General features: G+C 41.0%; 1 protein-coding gene across 1 annotated transcript in view; it reads right to left on the bottom strand.

Moving 5' to 3' along the window:
- IMPG1 (interphotoreceptor matrix proteoglycan 1) overlaps window positions 1–21,496 on the bottom strand; it is a 119,408-nt gene that overhangs the window by 39,108 nt on the left and 58,804 nt on the right. Inside the window, 4 exon segments of the mRNA XM_046676263.1 lie at window positions 13,684–13,762; window positions 14,644–14,720; window positions 16,093–16,340; window positions 17,709–17,729. Coding sequence (XP_046532219.1) covers window positions 13,684–13,762; window positions 14,644–14,720; window positions 16,093–16,340; window positions 17,709–17,729 — 425 coding nt within the window.

Here is a 21,496-nt window from a genome sequence, read left to right as displayed (position 1 = left end):
ATCAGTCCCGAGGACACAGAAATATGTAATCTAAATGACAGGAAATTCAAAATAGCTGTGATTAAGAAAATCAACAAGTTAAAAGAGAATGTAGAGAAACAATTCAACGAGTTCAAGAGCTACTTTGCAAAAGAGATTGAAACTATAAAGAAGAATCAATCAGAAATATTAGAGATGAATGACACAATGAAAGAAATAAAACAAAATATGGATTCCCTGAATGCTTGAGTGGACATCATAGAGGAACGGATCAGCATAATTGAAGATAGACATGTTGAAATGCTCCAGATAGAGGAGGAGACAGAACTAAGATGAAAAAGATATGAAGAAAGTCTCCGAGAAATATCTGACTCAATTAGGAAATGCAACATAAGAATTGTAGGTATTCAAGAAGGAGAAGAGAGGGAGAATGGAGCAGAAATCTTGTTCAAAGAAATAATAGCTGAGAACTTCCAAAACCTAGGGAAGGAGGTGGAAATCCATGTGGAAGAGACTATCAGATCTCCTAAATATGTCAATGTAAAAAGACCTACTGCAAGGCATATAGTATTGAAACTGGCAAAAGTGAATGACAAAGAAAGAATACTAAGGGCAGCAAGGCAGAAGAAAATAACCCCCAAAGGAACCCCTATCAGGCTTTCAGCAGATTTCTCTGCAGAAACCTTTCAAGCTAGGAGAGAATGGAATGACATATTCAAATATTTGAAGGACAAAAACTTTCAGCCAAGAACACTCTATCCAGTGAAAATATACTTCAGATATGCTGGAGAAATAAAAACTTTCCCTGACAAACATAAACTAAGGGAGTTGATAGCCACAAAATGATCCTCAAAGGTTTTAATAAACATTATAAAGGGTAATTACATTGCATGCAAATTTGTAATTTATTTGCCATAGCAAATCAAAACTTTTCCCATTATTTGATTCAATGTCAGTTGCTTCAATACTCAGTAAGCATAAACCTTCCTGTGGCCTTTTGTCCTGGTTCTCTGTCCTCTGCTTCCTGTGCTGTCTGGGTCTGGCCCCTCTCCAGGCTACCTCTCCTTCACAGGCAGTGCCCCTCGTCTGCTGTGCCGGGCAGCCTTTCATGCAAGATCATGCATTTTTGTGCTTCCTCCACGTTTCCTTTTAATGAGTCCCAATATATTCTGTCACTGCTGGCATATTTTGTTCTTGCTTTCTTTTCCCTAGCCTCATTCTTTGTTTCATTTATGTGTATTAACACCTCTTTGAGAAAAGCAAGGTGGATGTTCCCCATCTACGGATAAAGAATCTGAGACTGAAAAAACGTACAAGTCCTACTCAAAATCAATTTATGACAGGTTCAGCACTAAAGCTAAATTTTCTTAACATATCCATTTTATTTCCACAAAAAAAGCCAAAAGTTGTTGACGTTTTCCTCTTTGCCAGGGCTTCATTCATTCGTGTGTGCTTGTATTTATTCAGCAGAAATCACAGAATATCTAGTGTCAGCGTCAGGGACTTGTGAGGCCCCAGGGCAGTAGCAATTAACAAACAAATCCAGTCCCTCCTCTGGTGTCTCCAGTAGCTGAGAATATGGCAATGGCTCAATCTGTGGGGCCCCTTCTGTGTACGTTGTCATACCTAAAGGTCACGTCCAAGCTGTGAGGTGCTAACACCCCCGACATGCAGATAAAGAAACTGAGGCATAGAAAGATTAATACACTCTTAGTATAAGATCAGTGATGACTACTTAAGCTGTGTATTTAATGCTAAAATATAGCCATGGTCTCAAAGAACAACAGTACTTAATAAGGTGCTAGACGTAATACGTGTTGTAAGGAGTTGGATGGACAAGGGATGGGTAGTGGGGACACCCAATGAAGTGGCGCTGTTGAACCTTTGTGAATTATGTGCTACTTACAGCACAGAACAATGACTCTGCCCATCAGGGGCACATGGGTTTACTAATGTGATATAAAAATAAAGATCAGCTTTTTACTTTTCAATAATGAATCTCTAACCCACTTAAATCCTATTTTCCAGGTGTGATGATCTATAAGTGCAAGGAGAGGCAGGTCTACTGACAATGACGCCCCTCTCCATTTTGCTTAGGGAGAGTCTGGAAGCTGAGATTTCAGCAATCTCTAAGCAAAGAGTCCAGAGGAAACTTTTTACAACAAAAATAGACTGTAGAAATTTTGAATGAAGGAAAGTTACATCAAGTACATTTTAACAATTGTTGAGTCTGACAATTTAGCAGAAGCCTTGTTTATATTCCTCATAAAATTTCACAATAGAAGAGTAATTGCACATATTAACAATAAACTTTTTCTCAGAAGAGCAGATCACCCTGTTAAACCCTAGGCCTTGGGGGGGCTAGTGCTGAAATTAGTGAGCTGAATGGAAAAATTGAAAGACTGAAGAGCAGAAGTGCTTGTGATAAGAAAAAGCAGGTTAAATCCAGTCTGAGCGACAGGAGTCTGATTCCACGCTGTATGGGGGGACCAGCTACTCCGGTTCCCGCCTGAAGAGGGGGTCTCGCCAGCCATGCCTCGCGTGTTCCAAGCAAGATACACTTGTGGAATGGTGAATTTTAAAAAAGATGTGCCACAAAATGAGCAAGCTTACAAGAGAAATTGGGATCAAGAACACTAAAAAGAGGACAAAACATGTCAGACATGTGTACAAGGTTAACTCATCTTGATTTCATTTTATATGTCAAACCTGGTGAAATATTTCCTAGAAGAATTTAAACAAGAGAAGCAGGGTTATTAGGAAGAGCAAATCTATGCAAAGGCATAGGAGAGGAGGAGAGCAAGATACCCACAAGACAGGGAGAAAGATCAGTGCGACGCGAACGCCGCTGCTGGGAGTGAGTGAAAGAAAGGAGTCTGTGTGACTCAGTTTCCAGCACAGGTGCTCCCACTGGTGGTGGCTGCTCTCACTGAGACGGAGAATACAGGGGAAGAAGATGCCAGATTTCTCCTTGATAATCTGGAAAATGGAGAGAATAGCTATTCCGTGTGTTTTAAGGCACAGCTTAGAAGTAAGTTAATTAAATAAGAAGGCATGGAAGTGTTTTGGAAATGTCCAAGCCCACATGTCAGTCACAGTCACAGCCATTACAGAGGCACAGTGCTTCTCTAAGCTGCTTGAGGCCCCTCGAGCTGCATCAGAGTCCCCTGGGAATTTGTTGGAAGTGCACATTTGTCCCACCCCAGACCTACTGAATTAGAACCTCTGAGGTAAGGGCCCAGCAATCTGTGTTTAACAAGCCTTCCAGGAATTCTGACTCATGGAAAACCTTGAGAACACAGGTAGAGAAAAGGTTCCACAATTTCTTATGAGAAACCCGGTGACTGAAGCACACTGAGGCAGCCAGTCGCAGTCTGCCCCCGCGGACGATGTAAAACATTGCTTTTCTCTCCTCAGTCCTCCTAGTTCTTACTTCGTCCATAGGTGCCTCTTTTTTATCTTTTGCTGGTAAAGACTTTGGGTCAAGAAGAGCTACATGAACATTTACATTTAATAGCAAAATCTGTGAAGTCCACAAAAGGGGAACTCTTCTTTAGATTTAATTTAATTAAAGGCAAGGAAATTCAACCTTAGGTAGTAGCTTTGAACTCTGAAGAGTATCAAATCCATAATGTGATCACATTGAAGTTCCTTTAGGAACATTATTCTGTTTGATATTTAAAATGCCTTTTATATCAATGAACATCATTTTGGGAAAAAATGACATTTTTTGCTGTATATCTGTAGAACTTGTTAAAAAGCAAACGCATGTTAAAAAGCATGTTTGAGTTTCCAGGATGTTGTCAGTTCAAGCTGGTTAACATCTTTTTTTGCTACTTCTTAATGGAAAAAGCCCCCGTAGGAAGAGAACTGGTGTGATAGCTTTTGGTGGTTTCAGCCCAGTCAGAGTTGCGGAAGGCGTGTGTATTTCAGTCACTTGCAGCAGTCCCTTCTCACCTCAACATCTGGAAGTGGGCTCCATAAATACGCATTTGGAAGATATTCCTAAAGGACATCACATTCTATCAGCTAGTGGGATTCATGATGCGCAAAGAAGGCAAGAATGCAAGAGACTGGTTCTAAATTTCTGTTTTTAAAAGATAGTTTAGAAGCATGAACTTTTTTTTGGATACTTTAATAGTTCCAGCTGGAGCTATTTCAAATTCAAATTTCTAAGCATTACTCATCAGCAAGTGATCGACCAGAAGCACTTAAACTGCCTGTGGTGTGTTAGCTGCCTGGTTAATTTCATGCCCTTGGTATTGACAATTGTACCTAAAATATGAATTTCATCAGCTTTTATTTTACAGCGGAGTTTGAAGAATTTGCAAGATCATTAAGAGTAATGAACTGGCACAACCTGAAAGATCTACAAGTAGAACATACAACTGTGTCCTGGGGGGCTTTGGGGAGAAGAAGAAGGGAAAAAAAGATTGGCAACAGATGTTAGCTCAGGGCCAACCTTTCAAAAAAAAGAGTAATGAGCGGTATATGACTGTGTATGAAGAAATCATAGCTTAATCATATATTAACATTAAGTCATAAAGAACCAACTCCACGGGACGTGGTAGGTGGCGGTGGAGGGAGGATTTACGGCAGCCTGCAAAGGCTGAAGGCATAGGGAATGTGAAAGTTAAGAAGAAAATCTGAATAATTCAGGCAAAAATTCAGTTTATTATTTACTATTGGACGAAGAAAGTATATTCCAACTCTCCTCACCTGCAGTGAAGAATGCCTGAACCATTACTATCTTTCTGAGCAAATCATCCTTTCCTACTTTTAATTTAACATTTAAACTATGGTTTGAAGATAAAGTGTTACACTGATGAGGTTCACATTTTGCATCCGTGACTCTGCATCAACTCTGCACTTTATGATTCCCACTGCCACCAAAGGAAAGTCTGCGAGCATCCCCATATTTAAAATCCAGGGACATCATCATTATCATTAACATCTATCCACCTTCTGTCACCCATTTCTCCATCCATTCGTCTATAGAGTGTTCCTGGGGTAGAGGAATACAAGATAATTGCAAGAGTTAGTGTAAAAAGACAGAGTGAGACTGCTTCGATTTGAAGGCAGCTAAACGGGGTAACTACATCAAGAAGCTGTCAGCACTAAATGGGAACTACCCGGGGGATGATGCTGTCGAATTCTTTATTGAAACTGGTAGATTGGGTGTATGAGGAGCTATTTCTCTGGGAGAATAAGCAATTCTGTAGCAACTTTAAAATTAATACATAAGGAGAGAGCCTCCTGTTTTTAATTAAATGCAAATAAGGGGACAGTTTTGAAGTACAGTGATCTGTGTGTCCCCACAATATTGGAAATGCAGAGTTTGGATCGCAAGAGCTCTTGCTTGATGCCAGCTGAGCAATGTTTCATGGTGTTACTACAACTGCTGTATTGGTACTCGATGATGGGACCCCTTAGGATTTGGGCTCTGAGCTGATCCTGGGCCTGATTTCCCTCAGTCATTCCTTGCCCTTCCCTCTGCCATGTTTCAGGGCGGTGGGGAGGGGTGTGTTCACTCCTGTAGATTGCATTTCAAGGGCCTCTGTACCATGTGGTTTCTGCCTGGGTTTGGCCAACACGGGCATTGGTGGGCAGGGGTAGGAAAAAGTAGGGGCTATTTCTCCTCCTCTCTGTGTGCCTCAAGTCACTGCTCTGGCAAAAATTCTCTCTCCTCTGTGTCTCCAGCTCCCACTGGATGGGCGCTCCAGGCTTCCAGCTTCCCTCAGATGAGCTGGCCCCTGGATTCTGGTAAGACCACCTGCAACTTTGGTCTCTCTAGCCTAGGGGGATAGAAGCACTTGCTCTTCCTGGTCTCTGGGGAACCTCTCCCCGTTGTTTGCCTTCTTGGCTCCTCCTCTGCCTGAGCGACACATTCCCTGTATTACATTCTCTTTCTTGTAAATCATCGTTTAAACCATTATAAACTGTTGATATTTGACTGTTTTGACCTATAAAAATGGCAACCTAATGCCTGAAGTCTTTCTATTTTTTTGTGGTTAGAGTCTGACAGCTACAGGGCAGCTAAGGAAGGGACTCTTTGCACCAAAAAGAGACTTTGAAATGCTGGCCCTGGCAGAGGGGAAGCAGTGCGCGGGGAGCACGGGGCTGTACTAATTAAAAACACTACTAATTACGTGAATTTGTTGAAATCTGCTTTACTTGCACATGAAGAATTTGCTGGAATCTGGGGCCTACAGTACCCCTGGAATTCACATGTGATGGACAGTTTTCCCATCTAAAGTGTGCAGAGAAGTTATAGGAGGCCCTTAGGGAAATCAGTGTGCACTAGTGCCATATGAAGGAAAATCAGAGAATGGACTTACATGGTATGGGGGAGGAGAAAGAGAGCTCCCCTTAGGAAGGAGGAAAGAAAGAGAAACAGTGACATTAGGGTAAGATGAAGTTGTCAAGAGTTGCTGAAAACTGCCTGGTACACCATGTCATCCGAGTACGTATGAGAGTGTGTTCATGTGAAGGACTGTCAGCACGGAAGGAAGAGGAAGACGTAATTTCTAATGACAGTTGCTTCTACCTGCTTTTGCTGTTGCAGAGCTTATCTCAGAAACGTGTGGCCTCTGTTCAGTAAAATGTTGGAAAGAGATTAAACAGACCACTGCTCTGCATGATGATGGAATCACAGCTTGGAGAGGGGGTGGGGACAAATCTGGAGAAACGGTGGTCATGAGGAGAGTTTGAGGGAACGAGGGCAGGACAGCACAGAGCAGCAGGGTGGTATTGGCCAGTAAGAAGTTTCTAGTGGAGGGTGCGATTGACATTTTAAAAGAAGGAGGTGGAGTAGCTAACTTGAGGTTGCTTGCTGGGTGGTGGTGCGTTGTGACCTCCTCCTGTCCTCATCACCTCAACCTGCAACACAGTTGGATCTACTCTTCTCTGAATGGTGGTGAGAGAGAGCCACAGAAATCTAGACCATGACTCCAGACCAGAATGGGAGGGAGAGAGAGGAGAGAAAAAATTCAGGCAGGGAGATGGAGTGGCATCAGTTCAGTAGGGAGCAAAGTCAGAACGAGAATTTTCCTGGAAATTGACAAAACTTGGAGCAGGGCATTGAATTTCCTAAACTTAAATTTTGAAGGACAGTACTATCTCACTTGACATTGAGGTTAAATCTAGAATTACCAAATTTGAGAGTTGGATGGACTTTGATTTACTTTTCATCTTTCTCTGGGCGTTGTGCGATTGGGTCCAGGGGTGGCGTATAATTGCAAGTCTTTGATGAATGGCCATCCCTTTCTTCCTCATGGACCTCTCTGAACAATTTTTGTAAGCAGCATTCTCCTGTCTAGAAAATTTACTGTTTGGTCCTTGATTTAGAAGTTCAAGGAAGAAAAGGCAAAAATATTGACCACACTGGCTTAAAGTTCAGCTGAGTTTTTCTTACGTATCTTTCTGAGTCTTACTCTTATCCTTTCATCGTAAAATGGAGCAATTTAAACGACATCTTTGCCAGGCCTTTCTAGTGGACAGTTAGGATATGTCAATCTTTGGCTAGGAAGGTGGGCGGTTGCAGGATCCTTTCACTTCCTGCCTGCACATCAATCCGTGTCGGAGTTAATGGATCGCGTGCAGTGGGGCTGCTTGAAGATCTTCAGCACTCTCCTTTTGATGAAAGTATTTACCAATAAGGATTGTCGCCTTACGCGGGAGGCTGTCTGGAGCTACATGAGGAATGATGCAGTTTGAGACTGAAAACACTGATGGGCCCAATGAGGTTGACAGCACGGACAGAGAATTATGAGACCCCAATCATGCACCGGACACTGAGCTCAGTGCAGGAGTTTTTTAAAAAAGGGATAAGAACACATTCTCTCACCTCAGGAATTCAGTCTCAAAAGGATCCCAGACATGCATACTAATAATTTCGGTACTGAGTGGTAAATGTAATTGGTGTTACAGATGCTTTTTTGCTGTGGAGTCAGGGAATAGACGGTAAGTAAGAGTTTTTTCAGGGAGTAGTTGAGGAAGGCTTCACAGAGGAGGTGGCATGTTAGCTGGAACTGAAAGTATGAGTAGGAGGTTATCAGAGCAGAAGAATGGAAGGATATTACAGGCACGGCAGAAAATAATTTGTGCAAAGGCACAAAAGCATGAATATGGATGACGTATTTTGGCAATGGTGAGTGTGTGACCAGAACAGATTGTTGATTACTGTTTCTGGACCAATTAATTGGCTCACTCCGAGCTTCTTAATAGGTAGAACAAAACGGGAAAAAATCAAATTATTCCCAACAATTCTGACTTTCATGGATGTATTATAACACAAATTCATTCATTTACTCCTTCAATTCATTCAACATATATTAATTGCCTATCTAGTATGTGCCAAGCACCTGGCTGGACTCTGATGATATGGCAACGAACAGAGACAGACCGAATCCTTAACCTCATGGAACATGAGCCGCTGGGTTCTCTGTTGAGTTTATTCGGCTCATCTCATTCATTCCTTCACAGGCTGAGGTGAGATTAAGACAAATTGGAAACGTGTGGTGATTTTAACATATTACATAGACGGGGGAGGTAATAGCTAATTCTATGTGTCAACTTGGCCGTGGGGTACCGAGATATTTGTTTAAACAATATTCCGAGTGTGTCTATGAGTGTGTTTCTGGCTGCGGTTAACATTTGGATCCGTAGACTGAGTAAAGCAGACTGCTCTCTCTAATGTGGGTGGGCCTCCTCAATCAGCTGGAGGCTTGACTAGGACAAAAAGGCTGAGTAAGGGAGAATTCACTCTCTGCCTGACTATCTTTGAGCTGGGGCATTGGTCTTCCTGCCTTTGAACTTGGACTCAGACTCAGACTAGAACTTACACCGTTGGCTCTCCTGGGTCTCCAACTTGCTGACTGCAGATCTTAGCTTCCATAACAATGTGACCCAATTCCTTATATTAAATCTCTTTATATATATATATAGCATATATATATAAAATATTTATTTTATATGTATCAAATGATATATATATATAATCTCCTATTGGTTCTGTTTCTCTGGAGAAACCAGACTGATACAAGAGAACAAAAGACAAAACAATGTCCGGTAGCAGAATGGCTCTGCCTGCAGTTTGCTTCTTCACCACCTAAAACCTTGCAATTAATTAAGAGATCTGGCTTCCCTCTTAAGTGGAATGTCTAGCAAGTGAAAAAGTCTGTAATTTGAGAGGGAGAACACTAAAGAGCTTCTCTTTTGACAGATGACATGATCATTCTAATGAGCAAAAAGAAAAATGTATTGCTGCCTATACACACCTAAACCAAATCAAACCAAACCAAACCAGACCACAGAGAATTTCTACCCTAATGATTTGATGCTGTTTGTGAACGAGTTGGATGCATGTTATGTGGAGGACAGAATGTTGAGTTTCTCCGATGTGTTTATGACTCTCATTTTTATAAAATAGGAGTGATCTTAACAGATGATGGGCTCTGCAAGAAACAGTGGCTTGGGATCAACTATCCTAAAAAAATATTAGTAATAGAAGACCTCAGAATTCTATTCAAGATACTAATTCATTTAGTGTTCAAGAGGCATATTTTGCAAGTACTTTATGTCAGGGGATTAGCAATTAAATTAAACTGTGTAAGCTGAGAGATTTCTGAGCGCTTCACTGAGATTTCAGTGGCTTGGTGGGCATTTGGTGACACTAACCTTAAAAATTTTCCACGCTAAAATTATCTCAGTAAAACCATGGTGCAGAACTTCAGCGTCCTAGCTGTCATTTTCCCTGTGCATGGGAAAGACTCAGAACAGTTTTATGAGGGAGGGAAGGCTTAGTTTTGTCTAGAGTGCCCCTTTTTTCTCATTTCTATGTACATAAGTGGAATGCCTTTTTTTTTTAAATTTAATTTAATTTTATTTTAGTTTTTGAGGAAGATTAGCCCTGAGCTAACTACTGCCAATCTTCCTCTTTTTGCTGAGGAAGACTGGCCCTGAGCTAACATTTGTGCCCATCTTCCTCTACTTTATATGTGGGACACCTACTACAGCATGGCTTTTGCCAAGCGGTGCCATGTCCGTACCCGGGATCCGAACTGGCGAACCCTGGGCCACTGAGAATTGGAACGTGTGAACTTAGCCGCTGCACCACCAGGCCAGCCCGTGGAATGCCTTTTTATCAGGATATTTCCTGGTTAGGGTCTTCATTTTTTATTAAGATACGTTATTGCTATTCCCAGTTGGATCTACCTTTAATTGGAAACATAGAATATCTGTGCTTTAGGCCCATACCTGCAAATATGATGTTTCTTGGTCAACACTAATCAAAAGCTCAGTTATGAGACATAATTTTTATTTACAGAGCATTGACTGAAGGTTATGCAGCACACTCATTCCTCTAGATGCTGTAAAATCACTCCTTGAGTTAAGGCGAACTGTCAGAACCTCACCCCTCATAGAACTGCTGTGATGAACTGGGCTCTGGCGTTTCTTGCACCTCTCCATTGAGGGCCTTAAAGGAAACACCTGACACTGATTTTGCACAGTAGGGAGATGCAGACCATAATCTGGACTCTCCTCCTTATGAAGACCCATAGAAGAAATTTTTTCTCCTAAGCAATTACCGTGCCGTAAGCATGCAAACTCTAAACCACATGACTAGTTGTGTTTTCCTCATTGCACAGTCTGCTAAGAAGCTCAGAGTCAAGTCATGAGCCACCGAAAGCAAACTTAAAGAAATTTATGATGTTTATTTTATATACAATTTTCCCTACAGAGTCATCTGATTTTTAAAAAAATTTATTGAGATGAAACATAACATAAAATTAGTTATTTTAAAGTGAATGATTCAGTAATTATGAATTAGTAAATTCACAATGTTGTGCAACCACCACCAATATCTAGTTCCAAAACATTTTCATTACTCTAAGAGTCATCTGACTTATCTGCGTTTTATCTTTTCTACCATTTTGCTTTCAATTCTTTAAAATAAAATCCTATTGTATTCATGTCAATTTGAATAAGATAGAATTTTAATAAACAAATAATAAACAATCTACTAACAAGCCCAAGTGCAGGAGAATGAGAAGTAGTGGTCAGGGAACATGAGAAGAACCCAGAAGTCATTTTGTTGAAGCCAAATGAAGAAGGAGTTTCAAGAGGGGAGGGGTCAGCAAGAGCATCACACCAGAAATATCAAGTGAAATGAAGATGAAAATGAGGCTGCTAAATTGATTAATTAGGAAATCATCTGTGATTTTTGTGAAAATCGTGTCCCTATAATGTGTGGTTAGAGGTGAAATCTTGCGGTGATTAGGAGATGAAACAGTAAAGACCCAGAAGCCTATACTATTTAAAAAAATTGACAGTGTAGTGAAATAGAGAGAGAAGAGGCTGTGGTTTGAAGGCAAATCAAGTTTGAAGGAATATTTTTTTTAAATGATGGGGCTACTTAAGCCAAACGTAATGTAATAGATGGAGGAAACTTGAATGATGATCCTGGCTTTGGGACCAGCTATAGTGTGACCTTGAACAAGGCACTTCACATCTCTAACCTTGCTCTTCTTATCTGTGAAACACAGTAGCTTAACTAGATTATGTCTAAGATGCCTTCCAGCTTTAGCGTTCTTATACTATAATCATGAATGGAAGGAATATATAATAAAATGAGAACAGTAAAGGAATTTGGAAAATACAATGATATTTTTATCATAGGTATACTCTCATTTTTATTAATCTACCTGAAATGCTGATCTTGAAACAAGGTTTTACAATTTATAATGACAGAAAGGAATCTAGTGAGGATTTAATATCAGTCATTTCACCAAAAGGTTTGTTTTGTTTTATCCAACCAACTTTTAAATGATTTGGAAAATAGTGGACAGTGTGGATTGTGGTTGATTGTAAATGGCCCTAAATTCTTTGATACTCTCCTGTCAAGAGACAAGGTCTATGTTTCCTCCTCTTAAATCGAGATGGGCTCCATGGCTGCCTAGCCATTGGAATGTGAGAAAGTGACACTGTTTCTTGACTCTTAAGAGTTTGGCAGCTTCCACTTTCTGTCTCTTGCAATACTGACTCTTTGAACCCAGCTGCGAGGCTGTGAGGAAGCCCAGCGGTCCCACAGAGAGGCCTAGAGAGAGGAGAAAGCAGGCCCCCAGCCAGCAGCTCTGGTTGAGCACTGATGTGCTGGCCATGTGAGCGAACCATCTTGGATAAAGATCTTCAACACCAGTTGAGATACTCTAACTGACACAACATGGAGCAGAGAAGAGTTGTCTCCACTTATCTCTGCCCAGATTTGAGATGTACGGGTAAAATAAGGGATTGTTGTTTTAAGCCGCTAACTTTAAGGGTGGTTTGTAATGTAAGGGTGGTTGAAATAGATAACTATACAATGCAGTCAACGTTTATTCACTGATAATCATGTCAACCAAATATAATTTGTATAGGTGCTTCTGCTATCATGCTGTATGTGTATTTGTGAAAAACCTTGTATTCCATAAAACTGCACACTGATTGCGCACAGGTTTTATGAGGAAAATAGGATGGAGGTGGGTCACTCAAAACCTGTAGAATTTTGTAGAGTCCTAACTAAAACAGTAACAATCCTATTAAAAATATCAGATATAACAAATCTCCACTGGCATTTGCACCTAAAATCACAGTGAATCCTTATCAGCCTTGTATCCTGAGGTTCACGTTCCCTTAAAATAGTTCGCTTACAGTTTCACATGAGAGCTGTATAAAGTGGAAAGCATAGGGTTTTTTTTTTCTTTTGTGAGGAAGATTGACCCTGAGTTAACATCTATTATCAATCTTCCTCTTTTTGCTTGAGGAAGATTGTTGCTGAGCAAACACCCATACCAATTCTTCCTCTATTTTGTATGTGGGATGCCAGCATAGCATGGCTTAATGAACGGTGTATAGGTCTGCACCCAGGGTATGAACCTGCCAACCCAGGGAGGCTGAAGTGGAGCGCGCGAACTTAACCACTACACCACCGAGCTGGCCCCGCCTTCTTGAAGCCACTAAATCAACTACTTCTTGAACTAAAAAAACAGGATCTTATGCAGAATTTTCAAGGTTTTTCTTAAGGTTTTCATATGTTGCTAAAGATTTCTCTTTATCTGTGAGAAAGTTTGACCCTAATGCCTCAAAAATGAACATTCTTGGACATTCGAAAGTGAACCAAGAGGACTTCAGTGTTTCCTGACATCCTTATGTATCAACTACACATGAGCTAACTGGCACTAAAGAAACACACATAGCAGGACAAACAGTGTCAATGGTGGGCCTGTATATGGTGTACAGGATCACATATAATGATTGTGTGGGCCCAAACCCCTGTTGCCATAGCCTCTGGTCATGGACTTGGGCCTTGAGACTTACCTTGTCCTGATGGACTCTCAGTTTCAAAGCCCAGAAGAGACAGCTGTTCTGTGTGGGCAACAGCTGGTGCTGCTTTGGCTTCAGCCTCTTTCACGAGACCCATCAGAAAAGGGCCACCCGTGCTCTCCGTGGGACTGGGGACTAGAGCTGGGAGCAGGGCGCCGAGGGTGTCCTCCTCTTCAGAAGAGGGAGGCTCAGCGGACGGTCTTGCTGTTGGAAATTCTGGTGTTAGCAAACCTTCCCCTGGGTCAAGGATGCCTTTGTCACTGGTCTTTGAGGTAGCGTCATAGATGGATTCCTCAAAGGGGATGCTGTCAGCGAAAACAGACTTTGTGGGAAGAAACTCACCAGGTAGACCGTGTGCAGTGCTGTCCGCTGCCTCAAGCCTGGGTTGACCAAGAGGAAGTTCTGGACTCCAAGTGGCATCCTGAAGAAGGAATTTAGAAAGACAGATGTTGAGCAGGCACATTTCTTTGTCTATGAGAAGGGCTATGCTCTGTGTTTTTTTCTTTTGAATTAAATTTAGGCAAATCATTTTGTAGTTGATTTGAAACTACATAGAGGAAGGTTCTGGTACAGAAGCATGTCCTGAAAGGAAAATATGTTTTGATATAGTGTTAAAATATGATCCATTGGCTTCTTCATTAACTGAGTCTGCCTGTGTAGGCTTAACTAATAACTGAAATATTTTGAATTATGTTAATCCTGTTTGGATTTATGGATTCTTTCATTTGAAGAGAAGATAGAGCCTATTCAGCACTTCCATTTATGAACACCCCTGGAACAATTGTTGGCATAAATTAAATGAACATAGCTTGAAATATAAAAATTATTAATGAATTTATCATTTTTACTAGACATTAACTTGTACTTATGAAACCCCCATAAAAATATGTAGATAAGATCTTAAGACTTAAGAGCAAATTTATAAAATATGTTTACGTTTATATTTATTCCTGAAAGTCAAGTCAAAGTTAATATATTCTCCTTTAAGTATTCTTTTCAGTTCATGAACATGTGTTTCTTTTGTCAAAAATGGAGCAAATCCTGACTCTAATTGAAACAAAGATCTAACTAGATGGAAAGAAACTTTGAACTTTAGGATATTTGAAATTCAAGTTTTTTATATTTTATTAATACAGATACTGGAAGTGGGTAACACAGTACTGCCTATAAAAAACAGAAAAGAAATATAATTAGAATCACAAAGGGGACTTTGCTCTGTTTAGTCTGTAAGCTGATGTTTTTGATGGAAAGTTTTGAGGCTTTGTTCCTATTGGAAGAACAAAAGGACAACAACTCACTCACCTTTGTGATATCAGCAAGGAGCACTGGAAGCCCTGATTGGGCGTCAGGATCCGGGCCTGGCAATGGCCCAACAATTTCTGTGGGTGAAAAATCACAGAGTTTGAGTGTTTCTTTCTTTTTCTTTTGTGGTTTGGGCAATAAAACAGGGCTGTAAGATGTGGTCATAATCAGTTCTTAAGGAGTGCTGAAATAAATCACTAAGAATTCAGTGTCACACAAATTAATGGTTATTGATCTGAATAATATGTTGAAGGACAGATACGGGGGGGGCATCTTGCATGTTTATGTGACAAGAACAGTTATTAAAGTGGATTTTTTAGGACGTTTAGTTTTATTTACAGATTTGGATCAAGCAGACAGGCTGACTGCCTAGGCCAGTAGAGAGGAAAATATAACTAAGCTGACAAAGAAAAATGGCTAGAATAAACACTGGAACCGAGGACTACTCGTGGAGTCCTACTTCCACCCTGAAGCCTGATTCTCAGAACATTGCAGCAGGTTCAACAAAGAGACAAACTCAGAGTACCAGACAGTCTCTGAGATGAGTCTCAAGTCCATCTTTTCTTTCCTACCTTGTCTTGCATCTTGTCCCAAGGGACCTTTGTAGAGTTTTCCAGTGTTGAGTTTGACTCTCTAAACTAGAGAAACAGAACTGGCAGAGAATGCCAGTTTCATGCCATGTCATTCTAAAATGGCATTTCCAGTGCCCACCTATTATGCTGGGAGTACTGGGCCTACTGAGGATTCTAAGTTCCTGGGTCCCTTCAGGCACCCTCTGAGGATCCTGAGTGTGTCTGATTATCTTGTGTACACCTCTAGACCCTCTGTCTTCTCCTCTCCCTGCTACTCTCTGTCCCAGGAGGCTGACTTAAATGGACTATGTCAATGGTTCCTTGCCCTCTGTCTTTGGGATGGCATACCTCATTAGGCAACACTTCACACCTAGAGGTAGTGAAGGGGCCTTGCACTGTCACTCTAGCCCCAGGGAACTGTCCTATTCCTTTGGGCATCAGGGAAACCTTTATAAACAGTCCCTTTATCAAACTCTCCTCATGTTATCTTAATTTGAATGTGCCATCTGTTTCCTTCTGGGACCCGATAAATTTACTAGATGAAGGAATCTGGGTTGAATCAATAGAACAGAACTGTCCATGCTTCTTTTCTCCACCTGGGCTCCACTGGATGACAGTGATTGAGGTGGGCTGAACCGAAACTTTTGGCTTCTCCTAGAGCTATTCTTGGTTTGAAGTGGTCACCAAAGGCTCATCAAATGAGTCACAGGAGGGAGTGAGAAAAGACAGAAATGATACCGTACATGATGGGCCTATCACAGAAATGATTGACTCTACAAAACCCAAGTTAAAGTGATAGCGACCAGGAGACACTCACACCTCCTGCTCTCTGTATCAGAATGAGGATAAACCCAGAACTATGAAACCACCAACTGACCATCAGTGAACTGAACTGTCCCCACATCCAAGGATTGGTCTTCCTCTAGTGCTCTGCTGATCAGCTTTTTGAGGTCTAAAGCTGTGATATAGAGTTCTGTTTGCTGGTCCTCCTCCATCGTTCCATGGGGGACTCCTTCGTTTTCAATTTTGTTGGAATCAAAAGACAAGAGGTCACTTGCAGAACTTTTTGCTTCTGCATTGTCTCTCTTAAAGATGGCCGTAAGTTGCATTTCTGTGGAGCTTGAACTGTAGACAGCAGAGGACAATTGCACCCAAAGTATTGTTACATGCCATGTAAAGAGAGTCACTATGTTGCTACAAAGCTTCAGGACAGCTTCAACCCCTTTCCTGATGGGCTTTTTAAAGAATATCCAACTTCAAAACTAATTTCAATGTTGGTCAGAAATTTGAAACGTGGAAAAAGAATTGACATATATTTTAGTTCTAAAATAAAATGTCGGGATAGGAATTAAGTTCAGCTTGAAGAGGGACTACTGATTGATTCAAGTGACCATAGATTTTTATCCTAGGTCTTTATGAAAAAGTGTTAATTGTGAAGACTTGCTGTTATTGACCAGTGTTCTTGGTGGTCTTATAAGTACAGTCCTACAATGCCAATCAGGAAGAAGGATGACTTGTCCTTTTTTCTGCAAATAGCCTCCTTTACAAAGGTCTATGAAATGGCCACGTAGGATACAGCAGTGGTACAATAGCATGTACATGTTGTAATCAAGTCAAAGCTTCAGTTCTTAAGGTCATTTCTCTTCTACTTTTCTCAAGAAATACTTTTTAATTAAAAAAGAAAACTAAATTCAACATAATCTTTTCACTCAAGCTGCTTGTAAAACAATATCTTAGAGGGAAGGTGTGAGACGAGAGAGACGGAAGTAGCACATGATTAACTATATTTATCTTTCTTAGTAATTCAACGCCTTTTTGCATGCAAAAATGAAATTGGATTCTCTATAGCTCTGTCCTCTAAGACCAGGTTTTACCTTTTATTCATGCCATAAATCCACACAGAGGGATGCAAAAGTGTTTTAAAGGCCATAGGAACCGACAGTGTGTATTCCCGGCAGTTCCTTGGGGCACGCAATCAGTCAGAAGTTACAGTTCATTATTTCATAAGTCAATTATAGGAGCCAAAGCTGGAGTCTTATTACCGAGCTCTCCAAGTGCAGCAGGCCCTTCCCAGTTCACATTGACCTTGGAACCAAGGAGCAAGGTAGTTTCTCTGCTGTATTCCTGACTTAGGATCGTCACGTGGACAAGTGTGCATTCAGACGGACAACTTCTGACATGACGTTCAAGAAATTGTTAATGCATGCTTACATCACAGATGTGTGTTTTTATATTTTTCTAATTAGATTTTGAGTTTTATACAATACTCTTCTGCAGATCGTTATTGTTTACCTGCTTATCTCACGTAGTGATTTGACTCGAGAGTATTTTTGACCAAGTAATTGATCAATCAATGTCTTTTAATTAATAAACCTTTAAAAAGTCATTTGCTTTATCTTAGACTTATATGTAAAAGTTATTTGTAAAAGATCAACATATAAATTGTGGGGGAAAATGTACTATATTTCAAAACATCAAAAATGTCTGAATTACCCGTCTCGTTCTTTCTTTGGTCTTCATTTCGTTGTGCACGATGGGAACATGCAAGGGAAAAACAATTTATGAAATTTATTGAGACATTCAGTGAATCATTTTACGCACCAAAAAAAAACACGAGAAAGGTTCTTTTCAGTTGTCTCCAATGTTTGCCTAGAGCTTTGAAGGAAAAATGAACTGCCGTCAGAACGTGGATGGAAATTTTGAGAGCCATATGAAGCTCAGGAAGTAAACATCATTATACAAAGTTTCTGATTAGGATCTGAGCCTTAGTTCAGATTATTTGAACTTTTGGTCTTCTTCTTAAACTCTTTGAGAGCCTCATATTCTTCCTAAAGAGACTGTAAATATCCTATACATCCTATATTTTGGATGGTGCTGGTGCCGGGACGTTTTTTAGAAAGTATTTTATAGATGGATTTCTCACCCTCTGAATAGCATTTAATGATTAGTTTATTCCTGAAGGTAATTTATCTGAGACCAGACCCTAAAACTGGTTTTGGTGACTGATTATTTCTCAAATTGCTTTAATCAGTAAGCCTTGAGGGAACGGTACCATTCACCACGGAACAGGTTGCAAACACCTGTTTACTGTGTGCGTGGTCTGCGCCCAGCAGTTTACATGCATCTGCATGTAATCATTTCAACAAAACAGTCCCCATTTTACTGATAAGGGAACACGCAGAGAGAGGAGAAGTTGTCAGCTGGAAAGTGGCAGAGCCAGGATTCAAACCCTGGCCTGCCTGACCTCAAGCCTAGGCTCATTTTGTCGGGCTACCACTTGCTTGTGCCTGAAAAAGGCCATCTGGTCACCAAACTGACACATACATTTTGGACTCCTCCTGACATGTATATGAATTTAGTTTAGAAGCTATATTCAGTTTTCTCACTTTACATTTCAAATGATAGTCGCTGACAGATACTCTGCATGTGTGCTGGGGTTCGTGCTGCTGCTCCATCTGCCTGGCCCGTGAATTCAGCCGACTCTCATCCCTGATGTAACATGACTGACATGGGCTCTGCCACTGCTTCCCCTGTGGGGCGGGGAGACTCTGTGACTGTCTCATTGGGGCTGCTCTGTGGGAGGGACTTGCTTCTGTACCAGCTGGACATTCATCCAGGCCTGCCTCTTGCTTGTGTTCCTCAATAGCTTGTCATCCACGAAGCTCTGGAGAGAGGCTGGGCTTCCTGGATCAAGATTTTAGTCCTGCTCATTTTAAAAAATAGCTTTATTGGGGGCCGGCCCAGTGGCACAGTGGTTAAGTTCGCATGTTCCACTTCTCGGTGGCCTGGGGTTCGCTGGTTTGGGTCCTGGGTGCAGACATGGCACCGCTTGGCATGCCATGCTGTGGTAGGCGTCCCACGTATAAAGTAGAGGAAGATGGGCATGGATGTTAGCTCAGGGCCAGTCTTCCTCAGCAAAAAGAGGAGGATTGGCAGTAGTTAGCTCAGGCCTAATCTTCCTCAAAAAAATAATTGCTTTATTGAAATATCTGTCATGAAACAAACTGCACATGTTGAAGGTATACGATATGATTGGTTTGACACTGTACACCTGGGGAGCCATCGCCACAATCAAGATAGTGAGCATCATCATCACTCCCAAAGGTTCACTCATGCCCCTTTGTCATCCTTCCCTCTCGTCCCTCTCTGTCTCGTCCTCCCAAAGCAACCACTCATCTGTTTTCTGTCGCTATGGATTAGCCTGTATTTTCTAGAGTTAAGTATAAACGGAATAATAATCCATTGCCTTTTATCTGGCATCTTCCACTCAGCATAATAATCTTGAGATGAACCCATGTTCTTGTGTGTTCCAATAGTTCATTCCTTTGCTGAGTCGTTGTGTATGGTAAGAACATGCCACAACTTGTTTATCTGTTGCTCTATTGATGGACATGTGTGTTGTTTCCAGTTTTCGGCTAGTACAAATAAAGGCGCTGTGGATATTTGTATACAAGTCTTTAAGGAATAAACCCTCCAATTAGATTTAATGATTGTTAATAGTTTCCCATATTTGCTTTAAGAGATAAAGCAATATTTAAGTGGACCTTTTACTGTTCATCCTTGTAATTGTGTTACTAATACATGTCCTAACTACTTCCCGATTGTGTCGAGAGAATCAAATGAGGTCACAGATACAAAAATAGTTGTTAACTTGTAGGTCAGGTTTTATACAAATGAGAATGTGTACAAATGAAAGAAAGACAGCACCATGAGACTTACAGGATTCTAGGTCTTCTGTGGGGATCTGGCTCCATGAAAAAGCAATTTCCTTCATAATAAGTTTACTTTACAATATTCCGAGCAGTGTTATTAATGATTAAAACTTTGCTACACTCGTAAGCATATTGTTTATTGTATTCAGGGGTCAAGGTGTTTTCTGGGAGACTGTGTCTTCATTACATGATAGAAATCATTGGGAGATGTGATCAGATTTACTTGACAAGCATTCTGGCAGAAATGATAAGCACAGAGATAAACACACAGGAAAGATGCAGTTTTAAGGGATATATCTTTAAAAGTTTTACCTTGCAAAGTCTCATCACCTAACATTTTGGTTTTCTTCTGAAATAGACTTTTTTATTATTAGGTTTTCATTTATTTGAAGGGAGGAGATAATGGGCCTTTGAACATTCACCAGGAGAGCTGCTCCTATCGTTTCCTTCAGCTTTAAATGAAAAACGTATTCTTTGACTGAAGTGTTTCATCCCGAAGACCCTGCCATCTATGCGGAATATTCTCCTATCACCTTTTATTTCTCTCTAATCCATCTGACTTCACATGGAATACTGCAGAGCAGCATCTTGCAATAAAGAAAAACGAGGCTGCTTTGGTAAATGTTAAGGCTTTCATCCTTTATAACTTTCACTTTTCAATATTCCTTCCTCTGGTCTTACATAAATCAGAGGGCCTGAGTGCTTGAAAGAAATAAGCTGGTGGAGGCCCCCAGAGGCTGTTCCCTGTGGGTGTGGGAGCCCTTCACTGTGCACCTTCCAGCTGGGAGACAATAGATGGTGAAGGGCCAGGAAGGACTTCAGGTGAGGGTTGCTCTCCCCACTTTACAAATCCCCCCAGGGCATGGAATCTCATTCTGCCACAGCAGGTTGACACATACCCTGTGGCACAGTAAAAAAATACCATATTATGACCCCACCTGTAGATGTTTTGAATAATGAGAACTTACAAGAAAGAGGTAAAAATCCTTGCCAAAAATCATAAACCTGCTCTAGAGTGTTGAGATGCTAACGGATATAGGCCTGCTTGTGGAAAAGCTGTGGGGACATGATGGAACCCTGCTTTAGCATGGCACTATTTTATTACTTCATTTCTTTTATATATTTAAAATTTTAATTTAACAACTTTTGCCTGGTAATACATTACTGTGCTTCACACATCAAAATGATATAAAAGATATCTTTTGGGAAGTCTTGCTTCCACCCACCATGTCCCTGTCCACCTGACTCTCCTACCCCTAAGGTGCCGCTTTCTAGTAGTCTCACCTGTCCGCCTCGGGTCAGCCTGATTTGTTTAGACGATGATGATATTTAGCATTTGATAGGAAACCAGGCGAGCAGACACCAAGGCAACTAATTGCTACTTTTTTGGATTTGTCTCTGCTGAGGTGTTGTCCTAAGTGGTTCATTAAGAACATCGCCAAGGACATTGGGGCTGACCCCGTGGCCGAGTGGTTAAGTTCGTGCACTCTGCTGCAGTGGCTCAGGGTTTCACCGGTTCGGCTCCTGGGCACGGACATGGCACTGCTCGTCAAGCCATACTGAGGTGGC

Source organism: Equus quagga, chromosome 11 (assembly GCF_021613505.1).
Source record: "Equus quagga isolate Etosha38 chromosome 11, UCLA_HA_Equagga_1.0, whole genome shotgun sequence".
In the NCBI taxonomy this organism is placed as follows: domain Eukaryota; kingdom Metazoa; phylum Chordata; class Mammalia; order Perissodactyla; family Equidae; genus Equus; species Equus quagga.
The sequence above is the reverse complement of the archived record's forward strand: the minus strand, read 5'-3'. Positions and strand labels throughout refer to the sequence as shown.